Source organism: Xenopus laevis, chromosome 5L, assembly GCF_017654675.1.
Source record: "Xenopus laevis strain J_2021 chromosome 5L, Xenopus_laevis_v10.1, whole genome shotgun sequence".
NCBI lineage: Eukaryota > Metazoa > Chordata > Amphibia > Anura > Pipidae > Xenopus > Xenopus laevis.
The window spans coordinates 16,840,015-16,862,365 of NC_054379.1; the positions used below are offsets into that span (position 1 = coordinate 16,840,015).

At 41.0% G+C, this 22,351-nt stretch overlaps 1 protein-coding gene across 2 annotated transcripts; it reads right to left on the bottom strand.

The window, feature by feature from the left end:
• On the bottom strand, nucleotides 1-20,946 carry LOC108716476 (calpain-2 catalytic subunit). Of its 2 annotated transcripts, XM_018262639.2 has the most exons (12): nucleotides 20,287-20,944; nucleotides 17,267-17,336; nucleotides 16,211-16,329; nucleotides 14,428-14,561; nucleotides 12,755-12,926; nucleotides 10,723-10,791; nucleotides 10,366-10,451; nucleotides 7,680-7,754; nucleotides 5,670-5,809; nucleotides 4,763-4,908; nucleotides 3,683-3,694; nucleotides 1-1,163 (listed from the first exon to the last, which is right to left on the bottom strand). In XM_018262639.2, the coding sequence occupies exons 1-12, from the start codon at nucleotides 20,458-20,460 to the stop codon at nucleotides 969-971; spliced, it is 1,392 nt and encodes a 463-aa protein (XP_018118128.2). In that variant the 5' UTR covers nucleotides 20,461-20,944; the 3' UTR covers nucleotides 1-968. The 2 variants fall into 2 exon arrangements, with proteins under 2 accessions (XP_018118128.2, XP_018118129.2); XM_018262640.2 differs by lacking the exon at nucleotides 3,683-3,694 and having other exon boundaries at nucleotides 20,287-20,946.
• Between the last annotated feature and the right edge of the window lie 1,405 nt (nucleotides 20,947-22,351).

Sequence of the window (22,351 nt, forward strand, 5' to 3'; positions counted from 1 at the left end):
TAATTCAAAAAACACAAATAATATAAAATGAAAACAAATTGCAAATTGTCTCATAACATCACTCTCTTCATCATTCTAAAGTTAATTTAAAGCTGTACAACCCCTATATGGCTGGGCTTTTACAATTCCTGCAGGCTTCCATTTGATTTGGCAAATAAACAAGAAGGAATATGGGTATAGATGGCCAAACATGGCAGCATACATAGGTAGACAGCTGCTTTTATTGAAACTCAGGGATTTTGCTCAGCAGGGCCAAAGATAAGAAATGTGTCAACGAATGTATTAATTTAGAACAGTTAACTGGGTCAGAGACCCCCCCCCAAGAGCCGGCCAGGCAACCTGGCTGGTGGCGCCGCCGGATGAGAGCGTGCATTGGAGTTAGCGCGCACATGCACAGATTGATGCTGGCGCGCATGCATGGAACACTTGCACGAGTTGGCGAGTATACCACCCCTTTAAGCTACAATATTAGAAAAAAGTTATTTTTCGGAGAACTATCTGCAACTAACCAAACTGAAAAAAGTGTTGGAAGGTGAACAGCCCCCTTAAGCACATAAAGCATTTGGTTTTGATACATGTTCCCAAGATCCTAACACCGAACTATTCTGCATGTCTGTCTTCTACCCTGCCAGTTATATAATCCGGGGGTAATGTAATGACAGTTGAAAGTTATGCCCCAGGCTAGTAACCAGGCTAGTAACCCCTAGCAACTAGGTAACCTGATGATTAATTTGGTAGCTCACTAAAGAATATTTTATCCATAGAGTGAATGATTTTTGCTACTCACAGACTAGTTGTCTAACCAGCCCACAATCCCTGAGCTAGAGATAATTCAAGGGGGACACAAAAGCTGAGCTCTAGGGATTTTGTAGTTCCCGCAAAGCCCCAGGAAAAGCAACACATTAAGGCACACAAGCAAATTATTCAGATATATTTGTGCCTCCAGCATCCTCTTCATGTGATGGTGCTCAGGGAGCTCCGCCCTTTTTCATGGAATAGACTCGGATGCAAAAATCAAAATCCTGGCTGGGATCAGTAGGGTCGGGGACGATCAAGTAGTCTCCCTTAGGCACCCGGAACCTGGCTGTGATCCCGCTGTTCCTTTGGTTTTTTTGTATTAGCGTCATAGATTTCATATTCTTCACTAGGTCATTGGAGGAAACCTGTAATTCATAAGGAAAGTGAGAATATGTTCATATGGAATGGGGGGGAGGGGATTACAATGCATATCAAGGGAGGAGATTGAGGGCCCTTGGGTGCCATGCTTCAAATAAATCCCTTCACTTTGGGACTCCTACAAAACAGTCCTTCTTACAGAACCCCCTCATATTAAAATAACTCACAATTTATCTTAAATGGGTGGTTCACCTTTGAATTAACTTTTAGTATGTTGCAGTGAGTAATATTCCGAGACTATTTGCCATTGGTTTTCATTTATTTTTTCTAGTTTTTGAGTTATTCAGCAGCTCTCCAGTTTGCGATTTCAGTAAGCTGGTAACTAGAGTCCAAATGACCCTAGCAACCATGCATTGATTTGAATAAGAGACTGAAATATGAATAGGAGAGGCCTGAATAGAAAGAGGAGTAATACAAAGTAGCAATAACAATAATTTTGTAGGCTTACAGAGCCTTGGTTTTTAGATGGGGTCAGTGACCCCCCTCATTTGAAAGTTGGAAAGAGTCAGTCAAATAATTCAAAAACTAAAAAAAAGGAAAAAATGAAGGCCAATTGAAAAGTTGCTTAGTATTAGCCATTCTATAACATACTAAAAGTTAACTTAAAGGTGCACCACCCCTTTAAGTACCTCCAGGGCAAAAGCCTTACATTTTTTAAATTATAATATATTGACCAGCAAGCTACTATAAACAAACTATATACTGTACAGCTCATGTCACTGCTTCACCGTATGTGTAAATTTATTGTTACATTTTCTTTTTCCTTTTATTTGTTACTTGAGATAGATTTAAAAAATTGCAGCTGTTAAAATGCCCCCTGGCCTTGTTTTGTGTGCACATTACTAAGTTGTGTCACATTTAGGTTCATATTTCATGTACAGGTATTTATGTAGTTTATAATTTGTGTTTTACTTTGCCTTAGCTATCCCTTCTAATCTCCTTCACTCTCATTATATCAGCCACAATGCAGGACCTGCTAACGAGCCTCAGATTAATGGTGTGGTTCACCTTTAAGTTAACTTGTATGTTATTGAATGGCTAAGGGCTCTCACTGACGAGGGACCAGAGAACATCTATAGGGAGCTCCAATAAAGGAGCTATTTTTAAAGATAATATTATCTTTTAGCACCATGTAAAATCAGCACCATGTATTACTTACAATTGCCTACAAAATTAGGGTGTTTTCATTTATCCTATATGTCTCCTTTAAAAATAAAAAAAGAAGACCAATTGAAAAGTTGCTTAGAATAAAAGGGCTCTTACTCACGAGTGGTTGTAGCTGTGCTTTCCTGCATTCCGTTTTTCTGCGTTCAGCCGCAGGGGAGCTCAGGAATAGACGCATTACATTTTTTCCAATGGGGCTGTACTCAGGCGCGTATAGCCGACGAACGCAGGAAAAATGCAGCATGTTGCGTCTCAACCTGCGTTCAGCGCCTACACGCGCCTGTGTGAGTGCAGCCCCATTGGAAAAAATGTAATGCGTCTATTCCTGCGCTCCCCTGCGGCTGAACGCAGGAAAACGGAATGCAGGAAAGCACAGCTACAACCACTCGTGAGTAAGAGCCCTTTTATTCTAAGCAACTTTTCAATTGGTCTTCTTTTTTTATTTTTAAAGGAGACATATAGGATAAATGAAAACACCCTAATTTTGTAGGTAATTGTAAGTAATACATGGTGCTGATTTTACATGGTGCTAAAAGATAATATTATCTTTAAAAATAGCTCCTTTATTTGAGCTCCCTATAGATGTTCTCTGGTCCCTGTCTGTGTTTCAAATGAGGGGTGGGCGTGTCCTAACGGTCCCTGCCAGAAGGAGGGGAGAGCCAATCACAGCCCTGCAGTCACACAAGCACAGACAGGCTTCAGTTCCCTATCAGGTCCTGCTAGCTGCTGAAACATTGTTATTGCTACTTTGTATTACTTATCTGTGTATGCAGACCTCTCCCATTCATATTCCAGTCTCTTATTCAAATCAGTGCAAGGTTACTAGGGTAATCTGGACCCTAGCAACCAAATTGCAGAAATTGCAAACTGGAGAGCTGCTGAATAAAAAGCTAAATAACTCAAAAACCACAAATAATAAACAATGAAAACCAATTGCAAATTGTCTCAGAATATCACTCTGTACATCATAACAAAAGTTAACTCAAAGGTGAACAACCCCTTTAAGATAACTTATCCTGCTATGGTTTGTGGGACAGTGGATTTTAGTGCAAACCATAGAGGGGCCTCTTTTCTTAAATCTGCATTGTCTCCTCTGCCTGCTAATAATCTGCATCTTGGGGTATTTACTATAAATAACAATAAATGTGAATAGTGCTCACTAGTGCTCACTAATTTGAAATGAAAATCAACCTATATACTTATTATACTTATTATTATTATTATTATTATTATTATTATTATTATTATTATGTAATAATAAATACAATCTGGAGAAGCTGAGTTCCTATGAGATCACCGCAGTGTATAGCCTCAGACCAATAGGAATTCAGGAATTTCATACCTCTTTAGGGAGCTGCAAAACAAGGGAAAAAACATGACATCAGCATTACTGGATTGATTACGTGGATTGGTCTTGTTTTCTGTATTTTTATTGGTGAAGAGTACTCCAAATACCTGTGTCCCCCTCTATAATCCACCCCCTGCATGTAAAAGTTGCCCCCCTCCATATTTGTGATAAAATATGTATATTTTCTGTCCTCCTGTGGCCCCAGAAGAAGGGCCCAGTGACATCTGCTATTGCTGCCCCCTGACTACTACAAGATGCATTTAATACATTTTGCAATGTTTGCAAAAGTAACCCATGGAAACCAATCAGAGGTTTGCTCTCACACACGACACGTGAATCCTACCTTCTGATTGGTTGCTATGGGTTACTAGACCTAGTGCAAACTTGCAGTGTTCTTCTCTCCCCCAAAACAATTTTTAAGAGATATCAGAGAGGTCAATGACATCTCTGGGCCCTATGAGGTTCAGGCACCTGATGGATGAATGAACTCAAACGACATTACACTTAGGGGCAGATTTATCAAGGGTCAAATTTTGAAGTAATGGGAGTTTTTTTGAACTCCCATAACTTCGAAATTAAAAATTAGAATAAAAAAAGACCAATCTAAATTTATCTAAAAAAAAATACGTTTTTAATTTCAGGTAAATAGGCTGTATTAGAATCGTTTGATTCAAAGTTTTAGTGCATTTGATAGAATTCGAAACAAAGTATTTGCTCCCAAAAAACTTAGATTTTTCAAAGTTCACCAAATGACTCCAAGTGGGTTCTAGGAGGTCCCCCATAGGCTAAAACAGCAATTAGGCAGGTTTAAGATGGCGAATACTTGAAGTTTTAAAGAGACAGTACATAATAAATTTCACAATTCGAATAGTCACATTTTTTTTCAAATTCAAATAGCATTTTGGCCTATTTGATAGTCGAAGTACACACAATTTTCACTTCGATCCTTGATAATTCTGCCCCTTATTATGTGTGTCCTTTTAAATATTTGGATGACCCTTCTGAAATGAACCTAATTACCAGCATATGCAGTAAAGATACTTTTAGCAACAAAGGGCAAGTTCTGTCACCAACCTGGTACAGGTGAAACATCAGGATGTTGTTTTTAGGGGTCGTCTTCTGCATTAGAGCAACGATGACTGTACAGAGCCCCTCTGCATCCTGATCATCATCGGGGACCTCCAGCTTAATGCGGAACTGTGGGCCGGCTAAAAATGTCTCTGCACAGAAATGAGCACAAATTACATTTTATTTTATTTTAATTTCTGCACAGACATTGATATCATAGTAACATAGTTGGGTTGAAAAAAGACACACGTCCATCAAGTTCAACCTTTTTAACTTTTTTTAACCTGCCTAACTGCCAGTTGATCCAGAGGAAGGCAAAAAAAACCCACCTGAAGCCTCTCCAATTTGCCTCAGAGGGGGAAAAAATTCCTTCCTGACTCCAAAATGGCAATCGGACTAGTCCCTGGATCAACTTAAAATCTATAACTAAAATCAATATTTAATGGATTTTATGCAGCATTGACTGGTGTATTTTTTGCATTTTTTAAACAGTTTTATGAATAGAGGCCTTAAAGGGAAATTAAACCTACAGCAATTTGTTTTTACCTTCAGCACCAGTGCACAGGTGCACCTTCTCCAACCACATAACAATCCCTTCCCCCTTAATTGCCGGGGCCAAGTAGTATTGTCATTGGTGCAAATACTACTTGGACTGGCTCTGCTAATGGAAGCAATTTTGTGGTCCCTAGCAGTGGCATAACTACTGTGGGTGCGACCATTCTTTGGGCCCTCCAGAAGAGGAACATGACCTGGAGGATTGAAGTAAAAAAAGTTTTGTACATGTGCACTTCCAAAAAGGCAAGAGGCCTGCGTCTGGAGAAAATGGGAGCCAGGGAGAGTCCTGGGGTGGAGGTGGAGCCCAAGGGTCTGGGGCTCGAGTCCAATACCTGCACTTTGTATCTCTCGCACTCACCTGCAGGATTCCCTTTCTTCCAGCTTCCATCTGTCTGAGTCAGGCTCCAGTGTGGCTCATTCAAATTAACCCCTTCACTTGGGACAACATAGCAGATCTCTATAGTATTGTACTCGTTCGCCACATCTTCATACGGCATCCTAAAGGCATAGAAAGTAATACGTATTTAAAGGAACAGTATAATGTGGGCCTTTCTTTTGCTGAGAACCATCTTCATATTAATACAGTAAAACTCTATATTGGAATTCAGCAGTTTAGTGAATTTAAATATAAGGTTTCTAGATCATGTGAAAAAAATAAATAAATAGAAATAATGATAGTAACTAGAAAATACAGGTAGAAAGGTTGCATGTAATTAGTGCAGCTTGTATTTTTTGGCCACAGGATTGACATCAGGCGACTACCTTTGCTGTTGAAACAGATCATATGGGATCCAATTAAATAACTGTCACAACTGCCTGTACTACTCCTCGAGGGCTTGGTTATTGCCCAAAAAGTGCTAAACAACAGTTTAGGACAAAGGAAGAGGAAAGGAGGCTCTAAACAACTGGGGACTTCCAGTCACCCCTACCCTCTGCCATTAGTGCAGCTGATTTTCCAGAATTAATTTGTAGTGCCAATTCCACAATAAATATAGTGCTAATTTAATGTGTAATACCCCAGAACACATGACACAATACACACAGTGCCAATTCCATGTATAATACCCCAGAACACACAGCAGGATAAATACAGTGCCAATTCCAAGTATAATACCCCAGAACACACAGAAGGATAAATACAGTGCCAATTCCATGTATAATACCCCAGAACACACAGCAGGATAAATACAGTGCCAATTCCATGTATAATACCCAAGAACACATGGCAGGATAAATACAGTGGCAATTCCATGTATAATACCCCAGAACACACGGCAGGATAAATACAGTGCCAATTCCATGTATAATACCCCAGAACACATGGCAGGATAAATACAATTCCATGTATAATACTCCAGAACACACAGCAGGCTAAATACAGTGCCAATTCCAAATATAATACCCCAGAACACATGGAAGGATAAATACAGTGCCAATTCCATGTATAATACCCCAGAACACACAGCAGGATAAATACAGTGCCAATTTCAAGTATAATACCCCAGAACACACAGCAGGATAAATAAAGTGCCAATTCCATGTATAATACCCCAGAACACACGGCAGGATAAATACAATGCCAATTCCATATATAATACCCAGAACACATGGCAGGATAAATACAATTCCATGTATAATACTCCAGAACACACAGCAGGCTAAATACAGTGCCAATTCCAAATATAATACCCCAGAACACATGGAAGGATAAATACAGTGGCAATTCCATGTATACCATCCCAGAATACACAACAAGATAAATACAGTGCCAATTCCATGTATAATACCCCAGAACACATGAAAGGATAAATACGGTGCCAATTCCATGTGTAATACCCCAGAACACATGGCAAGATAAATACAGTGCCAATTCCATGTGTAATATCCCAGAACACATGGCAAGATAAATACAATGCCAATTCCATGAGTAATACCCCAGAACACGTGGCAGCATAAATACAGTGCCAATTTTATGTGCCACCATGGGCCATCTGCTGACTTTCTTTAGTACTGCAACGTGTAAAACCTATTTTAATGAGTAAAGCATACACAATATCATGAAGAAATAGTAAAACAATTATGTAGAGAACAATGAACCCATCAGTAGGGAATGTAAATAATAACAGTAAATAGAATAAAATAGTAAATAAAAATGTGAAGCTCCAGCATGTCCTTCTTGACTTCAATAATTCAGAGCATCATTTGCCTATTTCCCAAACATAAAAAAGACACCAGGCCCTTTGTTGAAGCAATCTAATGTATCTGCCAGTTCGTTCTCTTCAGGGACAGATTTTAAAGATTAAGATTAAACCTCCTTGTAATCTCATGGATTTCCACTCATCTTCATGTAAAATAAATACATGCTCACCAAAATTCTCCATCATCCCTGTGAGTGAAAAGAGCCTCCTTCACTTCGGGGGTAACATCATTCCATTCTTTGGCTCTGTCGGAAGTAAAGAACAGTAAATGTATGAGGCCGTGTGCATGGAAAGACCCACCTGCACCCTAAGTCATTTCTGTGGGGGTACTAGAAAACCTTCTTGTATGGCCTCTGTAGCACCAATTAATTATCCAACCCACTAACTGTATGTGTCGAAACATTTATCATATTCATTAGACAGACATTACTGGAAAGAACATAACTGTTTTTTTTGGGGGGTGGGAAGTGCTAACCCTCCAACAAGCCAACACTTAGGGGCAGATTCACTAAGGGTCGAATTTCGAAGTTAAAAATACTTCGAAATTCGACCCTCGAATTGAAATCCTTCGACTTCGAATATCGAAGTCGAAGGATTTAGCGCTAAACGTTCGATCGAACGATCGAAGGATTTTTCGTTCGATCGAACGATTAAATCCTTCGAATCGAACGATTCGAAGGATTTTAATCAAACGATCGAATGAATATCCTTCGATCAAAAAAAGTTTAGCAAGCCTATGGGGACCTTCCCCATAGGCTAACATTGACTTCGGTAGGTTTTATCTGCCGAAGTAGGGGATCGAAGTTTTTTTTAAAGGGAAAGTACTTCGACTATCGAATGGTCGAATAGTCAAACGATTTTTACTTCGAATCGTTCGAATCGTTCGATTTCGATCGAATTCGAACGAATTTAACCAATTCGATGGTCGAAGTACCCAAAAAATACTTCGAAATTCGAAGTTTTTTTCATTCGAATCCTTCACTCGAAGTTAGTGAATCTGCCCCTTAGTCTATAGCAGTGACTGTAACCATTGTTATACCATGTTGTGGGTTATTTGGGTCAGCCTCTTGTTATAAGGCTTAAGGCACATGGAGGAAAGCCTAGGAAACCTAGAGGATCTATAATTTGATATTTGATAGATGAGCTCCTGAGAATGCAGGAGGATTGTTGAGGTATGGCTTCCTGGTAAAAACACAATTACATTTAAATTATTGCTTTCTAGAATAGGATGCAGTTCCCATAGAAGGTTTCCTTGTATATACTATAACTAGATCCAGGCCAACTATCTGGGGGGTACTCTAGGTAGTGTACCAATAGCAAAGTGGGTCTCAAGAGACACAAAAGTGCAGTTACATGGGCCACAGGAGGAGTGGGGGGGTGGCATAATGAGACATGACCGGGTGGATCAGGTTTGTTACTTTTTGTCATGAAGGGAAAGAAATATATTTTCATTTTGTATAATTAATTGTATTTCATGCTGTAGTAGGGCAATAGGTGGCAGCAAGCCTAGAATTGATATTTTGCCCAGGAAACATCTAGAAATCGGAAGGACCAGTGGCATAACTACCACACAGCAATGGGGGTTACAGGGGGGCCACGTGGTCTGCTGCAGACATGGTAACTTACCTGTAGGTTTAGGGAGTCACCCTGATTTAGGTCCCACTTGCCCTGTCACTTTCAGTAACAAGTCCCTCACCAGCTGTAAGTAATTTGCACCTAAAACCTAATTTACCTGCTCCACTAAAATGCATAGAACCACCCTCTTGTATCCAACAGAAGCAGTGGCGCTAGGGCAAGGGTGGCAAGATACTCCCAGATGCCTTCATATATGAGTTGGCATCTCAGCTGCTGTACAGTAGTCCCCCTCCCCAGACCCTTTTGCAGCTTAAACTTTGCCGCCCACAGCAAATGCTCAAATGGGCAAGGGAGGACTGAAGAGGCACTGCCTGAGGGTGAACTTTTGTTGTTGCGGGAATCCCCCAGCCACATATCCCCCAATATTCATGATCCCTGTTGTAGGTTTATTCTGTCCCCTGTGGTTCACAACCATTGTGGATAGAACTCAGGTAAGACAGTTCAAGATGGGGGGCTGGTAGGGCAGAGAATGTATAATGTAATACGTCTTACAGTGACCATACACGGGCAGATTAAAGCTGCCAATATCGGTCCTTTAGACCAATTCAGCATCTTATCTGCCCGTGTATGGGGTGTTCCGACGGGTCTCCCCAATAGATATCAGGCCAAAAATAGTCCATATATTGATCGGGCAGGTTTGATTCTTCTTGGGGATCGAGGGCCTCGTTGGCTAGTTGATGTGGTCCTCGTCCCATCTGGGTGTTAAGATCCGCTTGTTTGGCGACCTTACCAAATGAGTGGATCTTATTGTGTATGGCCACCTTTACGCTCACAAATTGTGAGGTACAGCTTCCACTGCTAGGACACAGGACTTCCATCACTGGGGCCCTACACCACTATTGGAGTACAAATAGGTAGCCAGATGAGCAAAAGCTTATCCCTCTGAGTATAGCCTGGAGGAGTAGCAGACTGATGAGTAACTGATGGTGCGATATAAGGATCGATAGTAGCAGACACTTGGAGGTCATTTATCAACAATGGGCCTGTGGCCAGTAACCCAGGCAGTCAATAAAATGATTTGTTGTTCTACCTGCAGCTGGCTGAAAAAATGCAATCACTGATTTACTGGTTATATATGGATTACGGCCCATGGGCAAATTTCCCCAGTCTTCATAAATGAGCCCTAACTTTTGAGTTTGCCATGCTTTTGCATTAAATTGGGGTATTTTGTAGTCTCTGTTAACCATTTTTGCTGCTAATATTACAAGACAAGTTACGTACTCATCACTCCATGGGCCTTTCCATTCCTTGTGACCCCAGGGATTTCGCAGCCGGATCAGTTGGACTTTCCCTTTGCTGTAGGAGACCTGTGAATCACACAGACAGTGACCCTTTCCCACCAGCACATAATTGCACCCGTTGTTTAGGTAATGACACATGTAATGAAAATTCCCCATTCCCATCCATGTAAATCACAGTCAGCAACTCAGCAAGTATATTAGGTAAAGCGCGTCATTGCACAAAAATACCAGACCTGCCGCTACATTTATGTGCGCTTACATGATTTAACTGCTTTAATTACATGGAAGGAAATGAATGGGCATTTTTGGGATCTTAGATTGTTAGGTATGTTCCTACCTCCTCTGCTCCAGTGATGGAATACGCATGTTCACCAACAATGCCTCTTGTTTTGTTACCTTTTCCTTCCTGCATAAATAGTAATATGGAAAAAAAAATCTGAATATTTGTTTTGCTTTCAGAACACATTGGGGGAAAATATACATAGAATACAAATGTCCAAACTGCAACCCTCCTCGTTGTTCTTTAGCTGCCAGCATTGGTACAGTGAGGGTTCAAGTTAATGGGCAAGTGTTAGTAATTTATTTATCAGCACAAACTTATTTCCACAAGCACAAAAACTACACAAGAATTTTGTCAGCACAATCTATCTTTTAGATTGTGAAGTGTCCATTTGTACAGAGTTTATTTTGCACTGTCAAAATGTTAAATACAAAATGAGCTTTTACTAAGTGCAAGGCAAAATGGGTGCACTTTGCCATGTTTGCACCCCACCCTGTATTTTGAAGTTCCACAGACGGGAGAGCAGAGACCTGATATCCCTCCATGAATACAGTGCTGCCTGCACTAGGCTTGTATTCATGAGCTTATGACAAAGGGAAGGTGTTCCAGAAACGCGTAAGGCCTATGTATTGCTACAGTACCCAGCAATAAAAACCTGTTTTTACCGGAGTGCCGTCCTCCTGTTCGTGTATCTATTGTATTCATGAGGGGCATGTGGAGGGAAGCAATTAGGTCCCCTGGCAGCAGGCCTGGGCCAGGCCCACTTCGTTGCACCCTAGGCACGTGCCTCTTCTGCCTACCCCTAGTTTCGGCCCTGTAGGGATAGACTGCCTTGTGCCTGCGGGTGCTATGTTCTGCACCTAGTGCCAGGGGTGCTTCTGCAATGACGCAAGATGAGAACCTGGCCAGAGACGGCATTTCCCCACAAGTTACCAAGGGCGGCAAAAAGCTGCTCCTGGTAACTATAAGAGCCGAATTTCCAGTAATATTTTTTGCACAAGTCCTATTGAGTGCTGTACTTTGCAGGACTATTACACTATTTATTACCAGCACTCAGGCAGAAGATATATTTATGTGTGAATGCGCCTCCTTTTGGATAATAAAAAAAACCCCAAAAACATACATCTCATATTTGCACTATAGGGCTCATTTACAATAACTAGGAACAGCTCTGGAAATAAAAAAAAGTGTTGAAAAATTGGTCCTAACACTCGTGGGGCTCAATTGAAGCTCCAGTTCAGACTCAAGTGAGTCCTGGAATTACAGTTTGCCGTTGGCAGGTATTTTCAGGACTCCGCGTTCCACGTACAGTCGCTTCTGTACGCTCAAGCTGAATTGCACGCAAATAATGTTATTGATGCCACACGCTCTTGTCTGCTATTATTGGCAATGTTCATCTGGTTTATCAGATGTTGCTTTTGGCAAATCAAGTGCAAGTTACATTCTTTTTTTGCCTAGTGCAATTACTGTATGCTTGGTAAGAACAATGCATTGTGGCTAAAAATATGGCACACTGTGCCCATATTTTGCAGTTGGACACAGGGTCAATATAGGTAAATAGGCCCTAATATACAGTGTTTGTGATCATTCTGTGAATAATAAACGTGATTACAATAAAATAATTTTATCAGTACAAAACACACATTGGGGTAAATTTATCAAAGAGTGAAGTTCCGCCACTAGAGTGAAATTCCGCAGCTCTCAATTCATTTCTATGGGATTTTGAAAGGCGTATTTATCAATGGGTGAAAGTGAAAGTTCACCCTTTGATAAATACGCCTATAAAAATCCCATAGAAATGAATGGAGAGTGGCGGAATTTCACTCTAGTGGAACTTCACTATTAACTTCACTCTTTGATAAATATACCCCTATATCTTCACAGAATTTATTTTATGTGGACAAATTTCATCTTTTGAATACAACATTATTTTTGTGTGAACAAAATATTTTGTACATAACACCATGGCCGAGATTTTTTTTGTGTATTTTATGCTGTGAAAGTTACATTTCTAATCTTACAATTAAATATATATATATTGTATGTACACTGTATGATCAACTGCTCATGATACCTGAGAGAGACTTACAGAACTTACGGAACCGGTGAGCAGGCATTTTGCTCTCACAGACCTCTGTAGAGTCTGGAAGAAGTCAGCTGGAGCAGTCTTCAGAGTGTAAGATTCACAAACTCCACCAGTGAAATCCTCTAGTGCTAAGATTGGGTTTTTTTCTGAAATGGCTTTATAGGAACCGTACAACCTGAGAGCAGACCATTAAATTATACAGTCATAAACAAGGATGTTCAAGGTAATCAATGGAATCATAAAAAAAACATTGTGTCGGCATCCTTACTTGCCAGGGCCCAATTGATTTGGATTAAGACCATACGAGGAGTCTCTAGAACAGAATCTGTCAAGCTTTTACACTTTGAGCCCCACTTGAAGGTCCAACATTTGGTTTTGGTGCCTTGAGCCCCATCTGCCTCTGTTGCAAGTAGGGTTGCCATTCAGCTGGAATGTCATTGGCGTAGCTGTAAAATAGCAGCTAAGGCCAGAGCCGGTATTACAGATTTACCACTAATGTACTTGGTGGTAAAATCCTCTTGTTCCTGATCTGTCCTAGTTCCTTCTCAATCCTACCTTCTCCATCCGGATCCCTCACAATTCCCCCCACTATCTGCCTAATGACTTTATAAAAGTTGTTTCTTTCATCGGTCTTCCCCTTCTTTACCAGTCTGCCCCTTGCATCACCCAGCAGGTGTTCTAAAATTCAATAGGTGGCAACCATAACTCCAAGCCCTGCCCACCCCAGGAGGGTGCTGCCCCACAGCTTGGGAACCACTGCCCTAGAGGGTGTTTATAATTTATGAAGCGACTGTCACTCAAAACAGTGTCCTTAAAGTAAACCTTTAAAATAAGTGAATATAAAACTGATGATGGTGCAATTCTAAGAACTTTTGTAATTTACATTCATTATTTATTTTCTTTTGAATCCAAGATATTAAGGGATACATGTGCTGTTAATATGAATGAATTCTATTCCAACAGCGCCACCTGTTGGTCAGTTTCCTACCAGTCTGACCACCAAGTAGTCAAGGAAGTTGTCAGGAGAAATAAAGAGGCTGCTCTGATGTTCTTCTGTTTAGGAATACAATAGAAACCTTTCTCACATCTTTCCTAAGCAGAAGAACATCAGAGCAGCCTCTTTTATCCATTAGCACATAAGCACCTGAGGAAGGATCTTTGATCCATTGGCACATCACCATCTGAGGAAGGATCTTTGATCTGTTGGCACATAAGCACCTGGAGAAGGATCTTTGATCTGTTGGCACATAAGCACCTGAGGAAGGATCTTTGAGCCGTTTGGCACACAAGCACCTGGTGAAGGATCTTTGATCTGTTGGCACATAAGCACCTGGAGAAGGATCTTTGATCCGTTTGGCACATAAGCACCTGCAGAAGGATCTTTGATCCGAAACATGTTGTGCATTTTCTAATAAAAAGATCACTGGTCAAGAGTGATACTATTGTTGATTTATGGAGTTTGAAGGGTCTGGCAGTGAGGAACCTATTAAACAAGAATAGCCAAGGAAACTCTCACCGATCTCCAGAAATTATCACACTTGTTACACTTGTTACACCCCCTAAGCGTATGCCAATGAAAGCCCCTGGACTGAGTTGCTGCCCTTCTATACAGATACTGTATGGGAGTGGGTCTCGGTTAGTATGTGCAGGGGTTTAATAATCAGGGTGACACTTACTTGGCAAAAGCCTTCTCCAGCAGTGCAGTCCAGAACTCTTTCTCGTCAGCTGACTTTACATACACCAATTTCTTGTTTTTAGTAGGGAGTTTGTCATCCACAACCACATCCACCCAGTCGCCTCTCTGCCAGACCTGAGAGAAACAGGAATATGTTACAGTGTGGAGATACTGTTTGTCTGCATGAGAAATATGTAGATAATGCCTGAACAGTTTATGTTTACAGAAGACTCTATAATAAGTAATATGGTTATAATAACACACACGTCGTTTCTTTAGGAGGATACCTTTGCTTGCTATTGGTTACTAGATCGTGATATCACCCCTCCCTTCCCCCCAGCAGCCTAACAACAGAACAATGAGAAGCTAACCTGGTAGATCTAAGAACAGCACTCTATAGTAAAATCCAGGTCCCACTGCGACACATTCAGTTACATTGAGTAGGAGAAACAACAGCCTGCCAGAAAGCAGTTCCATCCTAAAGTGCTGGCTCTTTCTGAAATCACATGACCAGGCAAAATGACCTGAGATGCACCTACACACCAATATTACAACTAAAAACAAAATACACTTGCTGGTTCAGGAATGACATTTTATATTGTAGAGTGAATTATTTGTAGTGTAAACAGAAATAAAAACTACTTCATAGAGAATCCCTTCAAGAGCTTTCTTAAGAGACAGTTGATAAAAGCATTCAGATACAACAGTGCCTTCAAAGCTGATAGGACATCAAGGAGACTTTAACAAAATCAAGATTTTCAATGGTAATGACATCACAATTATTCCCTCTTATGCTTAAGGGAAGGGAGTTATAAGGGAAAACACACCCTTCTTTTTGCCATGAACTCATTGAGTTTGGGTATGTAGTAAAGAAGCATAAACTGGAATAAATAAATATAAATTTATTTTTTTTACACAGACATACCTGATTCCTCAGACTGCAAGGAAACATGATCATTTTTTCTACCTCCCTAGCGTCACAGAGTCATGCAGCCCCTCCCTTACCATGATCCTTTGTGAAATAATAGATCCTGGGATTTAAAGTTCCTCTGATTTCTACAATGGAAAGTGTAGTGACTTCAGGTTCCAGAGTTTATCACTTCACAATGGAAGAAGGTGAGGGAGGGGTTGCGTTACATTGTGAATGTGGGGAACTGCTCCCTATGTTTACAGACAAATTATTCTTTCATTTTATTTATATTTATTTATATATATTTTATTTAATTATCTCTTCCACATAATCCACTGAATAAGCTCATGTCAAAAAGGGAAGTTATAGTTTCACTTTAAAGGGTTTGGAAAGGAGTTTATGGGAGTAAACATCCTAAAATGAAAAGGAAGGCATGATTTCCATTGTCACAAAGGATTGCACATTAATGGAAGGAAGGCTAGGGTTGGGGAGATCCAGCTGGAAAAATTTAGAACAGGGATGCCCAACCTTTTGAACCCGTGAGCAACATTCAGAAATAAAAGGAGTTGGGGAGCAACACTAGCATGAAAAATGTTCTTGGGGTACCAAATAAGGGCTGTGATTGGCCATTTGGTAGCCCCTGTGTGGATTGTCAACCTACATTAAGGCTCTTTTTGGCAGTGCATCTGGTTTTTATACAACCAAAACTTGCCTCCATGTCTGGAATTCAAAAATTCCAGATTTGAGGCCTCCGGAAGCAAAATCCAAGAGGTTGAAGAGCAACATGTTGCTCACGAGCTACTGGTTGGGGATCATTGATTTAGACAGACAGACAATAGATATGTTTGCTCTTTACAGAACAGATAATTGTTACCCTAAAGTGGAAGATTCCTGCATATTTGTCCTTGAAGCTTTGAGGTTGAGGGACAACCAGGGACAGATATTCTTTATTGAGTGTGAGACATCCCAATGAGCTCAGAAACCAGCAGTCACCTGTACAAGGAAAATACATGTAAAAAGATTAGTGAAGATTTGTAACAGGGACACCCCTGTGGTTGGTGAAATCCTGTTAATAGAGAGATTTTGGAACAGGCCTTTATTGTGTGAAACAAGCAGGTCATACATGAATGCCATTAACCAAGGCATAGACTCAGAGGTCCTCTGCACTCAACCCATTATCAATATAATAAGGACATTCAGACATTGGGATTGTTTGTCCATATTTTTCAATATATTCAAGCTATTGCAAGATATGGACCAACAATCCCTGTTTGTTTAAAGGGGAGGGCATCTTTTAGTAGCTTAATGCATAAAATGTCTCTGTGCCCTTAATATTTTAATAATGGGTTGAGTGCAGAGGACTTCTTGTCTTTGTCTATGTGAATTTTGTGGTCACAGTCTCATTGCACCCTGCTTTGGTTTAAAATTCAGTGGTGAGCACAATTTGCCCTCACTCTGTTATATTCTTACATAATAATTGCTTCTCCGTGTCTCATATACTTCACACTCACGTTCCTTCTCACAAAGTTTCAGTGCCATCTGTAGTGTGTAAATAGAGTAGCACAGAGCCATTGAGAGGGGCCCCTAGCCACTAATCATTCCCTTTACTGTGGTGTTCAGTACTACAGCGCACAAACATCTCATGGACTGCCTTACTGGCGCACAATCGCCCATGGATTGTTTATTGCAACTTCATTTTGTACAACTGTGTGTTTGTTTCTATGGCCAGCTGAAGGTCTCAATGAGTGGATTATCTCCCTCATGACATGGGCTGTTTGACGTTTTTGTAACTAAGGAAACTGCCTCTCATCTCTGATTTAGTGATTTGGTCTGTATCCAACCTCAGATATTATTCTGGTTCTGTATCCAACCTCAGATATTTTTCCTCTTGCAGTCAAGATGCCCATTTTGAAGAAAACATGTTACTTACCAAGACCTTGTTGACAAATATCAAAACGTGTTGCTTCGTTGGTAACAAATTCGGGGTTGGGATGGATATCCTGTGAGGAAAGATATTGCACTATAACTGTTGGCCGCTACATATCTAATGCCATGTTAACAGCCAATGAAGTAAGTTTGTATTGGTTACATATTACCCCTTTAATATAATTGCTACATGCCAGGCTCTGCTGGGGTTTGATCCTGAGACCTGCTCGCCCTAACTACCTTGCCAGGAGAGCAACCAGAAAGTTATCATTTGCTCTTCTGCTGGGTCTCGGGTTTAGCCAATTCACCCCAGCATCCTTATTATTGGGTTGGAGTCAGCCAATCGAGGCTGACCCTGCCCTATATAAGGCCAGCCCTCCTCACTACCAGTGTCTGAGCATTGGCCTAACTTGAGCATTGAAGCACTGTCCCTAACTCTTGTTTCCCTGTTCTGGTTTCACTGCTTTTGCCTTGTCTAGTTTGTGTCCTGTTCCCTGCTCCTTGTTCTTGCCCTTTTTGTTCTGCTCCAGTCTTTCTGCTCCAGTCTTCCTGCTCCAATCTTCCTGCATTGCATCCTGATCTGGTTCTGCTCTCTCCCTGTTTTTGTTCACCCTTGTTCAGCTCCTGTCTTCTTTTGTTAGTCCTTTTCCAGTCCTGTTCTGCTCTTCACCTGCTCCATCCTTATTCGGCCTGACCCTGATTCTATGCCCTCGTCACTCCTACCCGCATGGTGTTATCTCTTGCATGAAAGACTCTCCTTGTTAGCTCTTCCTCCTCAGCCCCCTACCTTTCCCTGACACTACAATCCAAATACCTTTTTTTTTTTTGCATCATTATTTGTGTATTGTAACAGGCTGCCTGCCTGTTGGGGGAATTAGCTATGATAGGCAAGTAATGTAGGATCTGGAGCATAAAGACAGGTACACTATGGGGGTTATTTACTAAACTCTGAATGCAAAAATCATGAAAAATTTGTGATTTTTTTTTTAAATCAGACTTTTAAAATATCTGGAATTTTTCGGAATTTATTAAACCCTGAGGATGGAAAAGTCCGAATCTGAAAAGCCAGCATCTCAGATCTGTCAAGGTTACATAAAAGTCCCAATGATTTTTTGAAAATTGTGAAATTCATGAAAATCGGATGAAAAAATTGTGAAAATCAGTTTTTTCCCTGCAAAGCAAATTTTCGGCAAAATTGAATAATAAAGGAAGAAATATTGAGATAAATTCAGACTTTGAAAAATAATCCCCTTAGTCTTCTGGCACAACACAGGTTTATTTCAGGCAAACTCTTCCCAACATAAAGGTAACAGGAACACAGTTCAACAGTATTTGAACAACACGCATTCAAGACTTTTCCCCTCTTCCACACTCTTCTGGCAATACCACAACCCCATCCAATACAAGGAGGTGTCTGGAGCAGGGCCGGATTTACATAGCAGGCACCTCTAGGTCCACTGCCATTCATCGCCCCCCATCTCCTCCAATTCCTTTGTGCGCACAAGCAAATTTTCAGCATCGGGTTCAGAGTACTGGGCATTGGTGCACAGGAAATTTTAAAAACGATTGTATCTCCTGCAAATCCCCAGTGCTTCCTTACCAATTCGGGTGTGGCTGGACATGCTGCCCCCCATTAAAATTCTGCCGCCCTAGGCCCGGGTCTTTGTGGCCTTTCCACAAATCCGGGCTTGGTCTGGAAAGCCCTGAGGTGTAATCACCCATCTCTTTTATTTGCTGCTCCACTGCAGCCTAATCAGACAGCTACTGTACCTATAGCTGGACAGCTGAAAAAAACTAAATGGAGTATGGAATGTAGGGCTCACTCTGCAGTCCTCCATTCATTGCATACATTTTTAGTGCTGAAACATTTGAGGGGCTTGATAGATCTGTAATACCCATATACATTAATGGTTCTCTGCAATTTGGCCCAGCTGTGTCCCTGCAGGTGCCGACAGAGAAGGGCTGATCAGGACCTATACATGAGATCACAGGGGGTTAAACAGGTGAAAAAGCTGGAGGTCTATATGATGGGCTGCTATATTGCTGCTGAACACATGGATTTGTACAGCAGCCCTTTGCAATGCAACAATCATTAGTTCTACTTAAAGAGTTATAAAGTAAATATTATGCAAATGAGAGATTACACGAAATCAGTAACATTTACAGGGAGTTATGTAGAAAATAATAAAAAATAAAAATTATATATAGTAATATGTATTTTTACATACCTTATTCCTTATTGAAAGGAAACCATGTTAGTCTAAGGGCTCTTACTCATGAGCGTTTTTATCTGCGCTCCCCTGCGTTCCGTTTTTCGGCGTTCAGCCGCAGTGGAGCGCAGGAATAGACGCATTTCATTATTTCAAATGGGGCTGTACTCACACAGGCGCATGTAGGCGCCGAAAGCAGGTTGAGACGCAACATGCTGCATTTTTCCTGCGTTCGGCGCCTACACGCACCTGTGTGAGTACAGCCCCATTTGAAATAATGAAATGCGTCTATTCCTGCGCTCCCCTGCGTTCTGTTTTTCGGTGTTCAGCCGCAGGGGAGCGCAGGAATAGACACATTTCATTATTTCAAATGGGGCTGCAGGTAAAAACGCGCGTGAGTAAGAGCCCTCACTGTGCTTGCTGGGTCCCATCCCCCTCCCCCTTTAGGCCCACAGAGTGATACAATACTTCCTTCATCTTGTTCCATTTTGAAGTGATGGATTCTGGGATTTGAAGCCCTTCTGCTTTCTATAGTGGGTGGTGAACAGAATCTCTGGAAATCAGAGAGACATAGAATCTATGCCTTCACAGTGTAACAAGGTGAGCGAGGGTTTGCATTACACTGTGAGCCTAAGGTGTAGGGGAAAATGGAACTTGTGATCACAGAGACAAACTATCATCATCCATATACAGTTCATTGATATAATTCACAGAAAAATGTACACAATAAGATGTAATCTCGTAACAATGGGGGTTTTTAACAAAATGCCTCCAGTGATTTTATGTTTCAATAACGCTGCTGTGATATTCTTACCTTTGGTCTCAGCCAGTCGATTCCCACTTTGTTAGACCCAAGTGATGCTTGAACTGCAGGGAATTTCTCATCCTCAAATAGAGTTGTAGAGGGCATGGCCAGATACTTTGCTCTCAGCTTTTCATAATCTTGCTCTAAGTATTTTTTAGGATTTTGTTTGGTGCCTTCTGCCATATCAGTGATGTCAGTCTGTACTGTCTCTGCTCTAGGTGTGTCTCAGTCTGTACTGTCTCTGCTCTAGATGTGTGTCAGTCTGGACTGTCTCTGCTCTAGATGTGTGTCAGTCTGGACTGTCTCTGCTCTAGGTGTGTCTCAGTCTGGACTGTCTCTGCTCTAGATGTGTGTCAGTCTGGACTGTCTCTGCTCTAGGTGTGTCTCAGTCTGGACTGTCTCTGCTCTAGATGTGTGTCAGTCTGGACTGTCTCTGCTCTATGTATGTGTCAGTCTGGACTGTCTCTGCTCTAGGTGTGTGTCAGTCTGTGCAATAATGAACTGAGCTGTGCTGTAAGAGGTATAAATAGGCAGTCCTACCCTTCCTATTGGAGGAAACTAAATGCCTCTAGGACTAAACAATACCAGTGAAATGCAACAGGCATCTGTAAATATAATGGGGGTAGATTGGAAAAATAATTACATCTATTTTCTGGAAACACTTATCCAGAAAGCTCCAAAATCCATCATTGCCAGTTCTCATAGAATCACATTTAAACAAGCAAGTTTTCTATACAGTCTGTATGGGACTGGGTTACTGGCTGCTTGTAGAAGGCCTCTCCCCCGTCAGATTACATGAGATGGGGGGGGGGCAGGAGTGAGAATGGAGGATTTTTTAATTGGTGGGATAGTTAACAGACAATGATATTGTGAGTGTCAGTGGTTAAATATCATCAGGGTGATTATATGAATCAGTTACCAATAAGCCTGACCACATACACACCCTTCTATGCCTGTAACCCACATATGTGCAGGTGCAGTGCTGATACTTAGTCTTTCCCATTGTTTACATAGATCTATACAATACCACAATGCTGGAGGTGTAACTACACAAGTATTAACACAGTTTTAACCTTGACTTGGTTATGGGTTCTGCTCATAATCTTTCTATAGAATGTAAAAGGATCTGACAGTTACGTGTCTTCTGCACTTGCCTGGTGCTTAACATTCATCATCCATTCTTCCCAACCCAGTCACTGAACTACTGAACCCACATTTTATTGTGAATCTAAAATCCCTACGACAAGTCTCATCTGGTGGCTATTCTATGAGACTGTAAGGGCACAGCTATCAAATGCCTTTGTAACTGAATTAAAGGAGAAGGAAAGGCTAAAACTAAGTAAGCTTTATCAGAAAGGTCTATATAAATACACCAGTAAACCCTCAATTTAATGCTGCTCTGAGTCCTCTGTCAAAAGAAACACAGCATTTCTTTCCTTCTATTGTGTACTCATGGGCTACTGTATCAGACTTCCTGTTTTCAGCTTAAACCTCCAGGGCTTGGGCTTGAGCATGCTCAGTTTGCTCCTCTCTCCCTCCCTGCTGTAATCTGAGCTCAAAACTATGCATGAGCAGGGAGAGACTCAGGCAGGAAGTGATGTCACAGCAAGCTAAATATGGCAGCTGCTATCCTAAGCAAACAGAGAGCTTCTAGTGCTCTTTACTTAGGTATAGTAAAGCATTCTGCAGAATAAAAAGTGTTATAGCTTGCACTATTGGGGCTGATCTATTGGCAATAAACTGCTTCTGTAGCTTTCTTTCTCCTTTAATATGCCAAGATCTTGCCATAGATATGAATGTGACTGCGAGCATGCTGCTTTATAAACCAGGGGCCATTATATTATTCTTTCCTTTCCTTCTGACATTAGAAGGTAACAAAATGAAACTTTTTAAACTTCGATATTCAGATAATCAGTCACAAATGGCAAACAGAAAGCAGTTGGTCAACTATCTGAAAACAACTGATCTTAAAAAAGTCTTTGGAAGATGAACCCCTTCTATAGAACTAATTGATGCCATGATGAGCACTTAAAGGAGAACTAAACCCTTAATTAAATAAACCTTAACCCTCTAC

Excerpts from the sequence above, each read along its gene's own strand:
- LOC108716476 (XM_018262639.2), bottom strand. The coding sequence starts at position 20,460 with ATGGCAGAAGGCACCAAACAAAATCCTAAAAAATACTTAGAGCAAGAT. Across the intron at positions 17,337-20,286 it reads TCGACTGGCTGAGACCAAAG|GATATCCATCCCAACCCCGA; the intron begins GTAAGAATATCA and ends CTTTCCTCACAG. Across the intron at positions 5,810-7,679 it reads AGGGATGATGGAGAATTTTG|GATGCCGTATGAAGATGTGG; the intron begins GTGAGCATGTAT and ends CTATGCCTTTAG.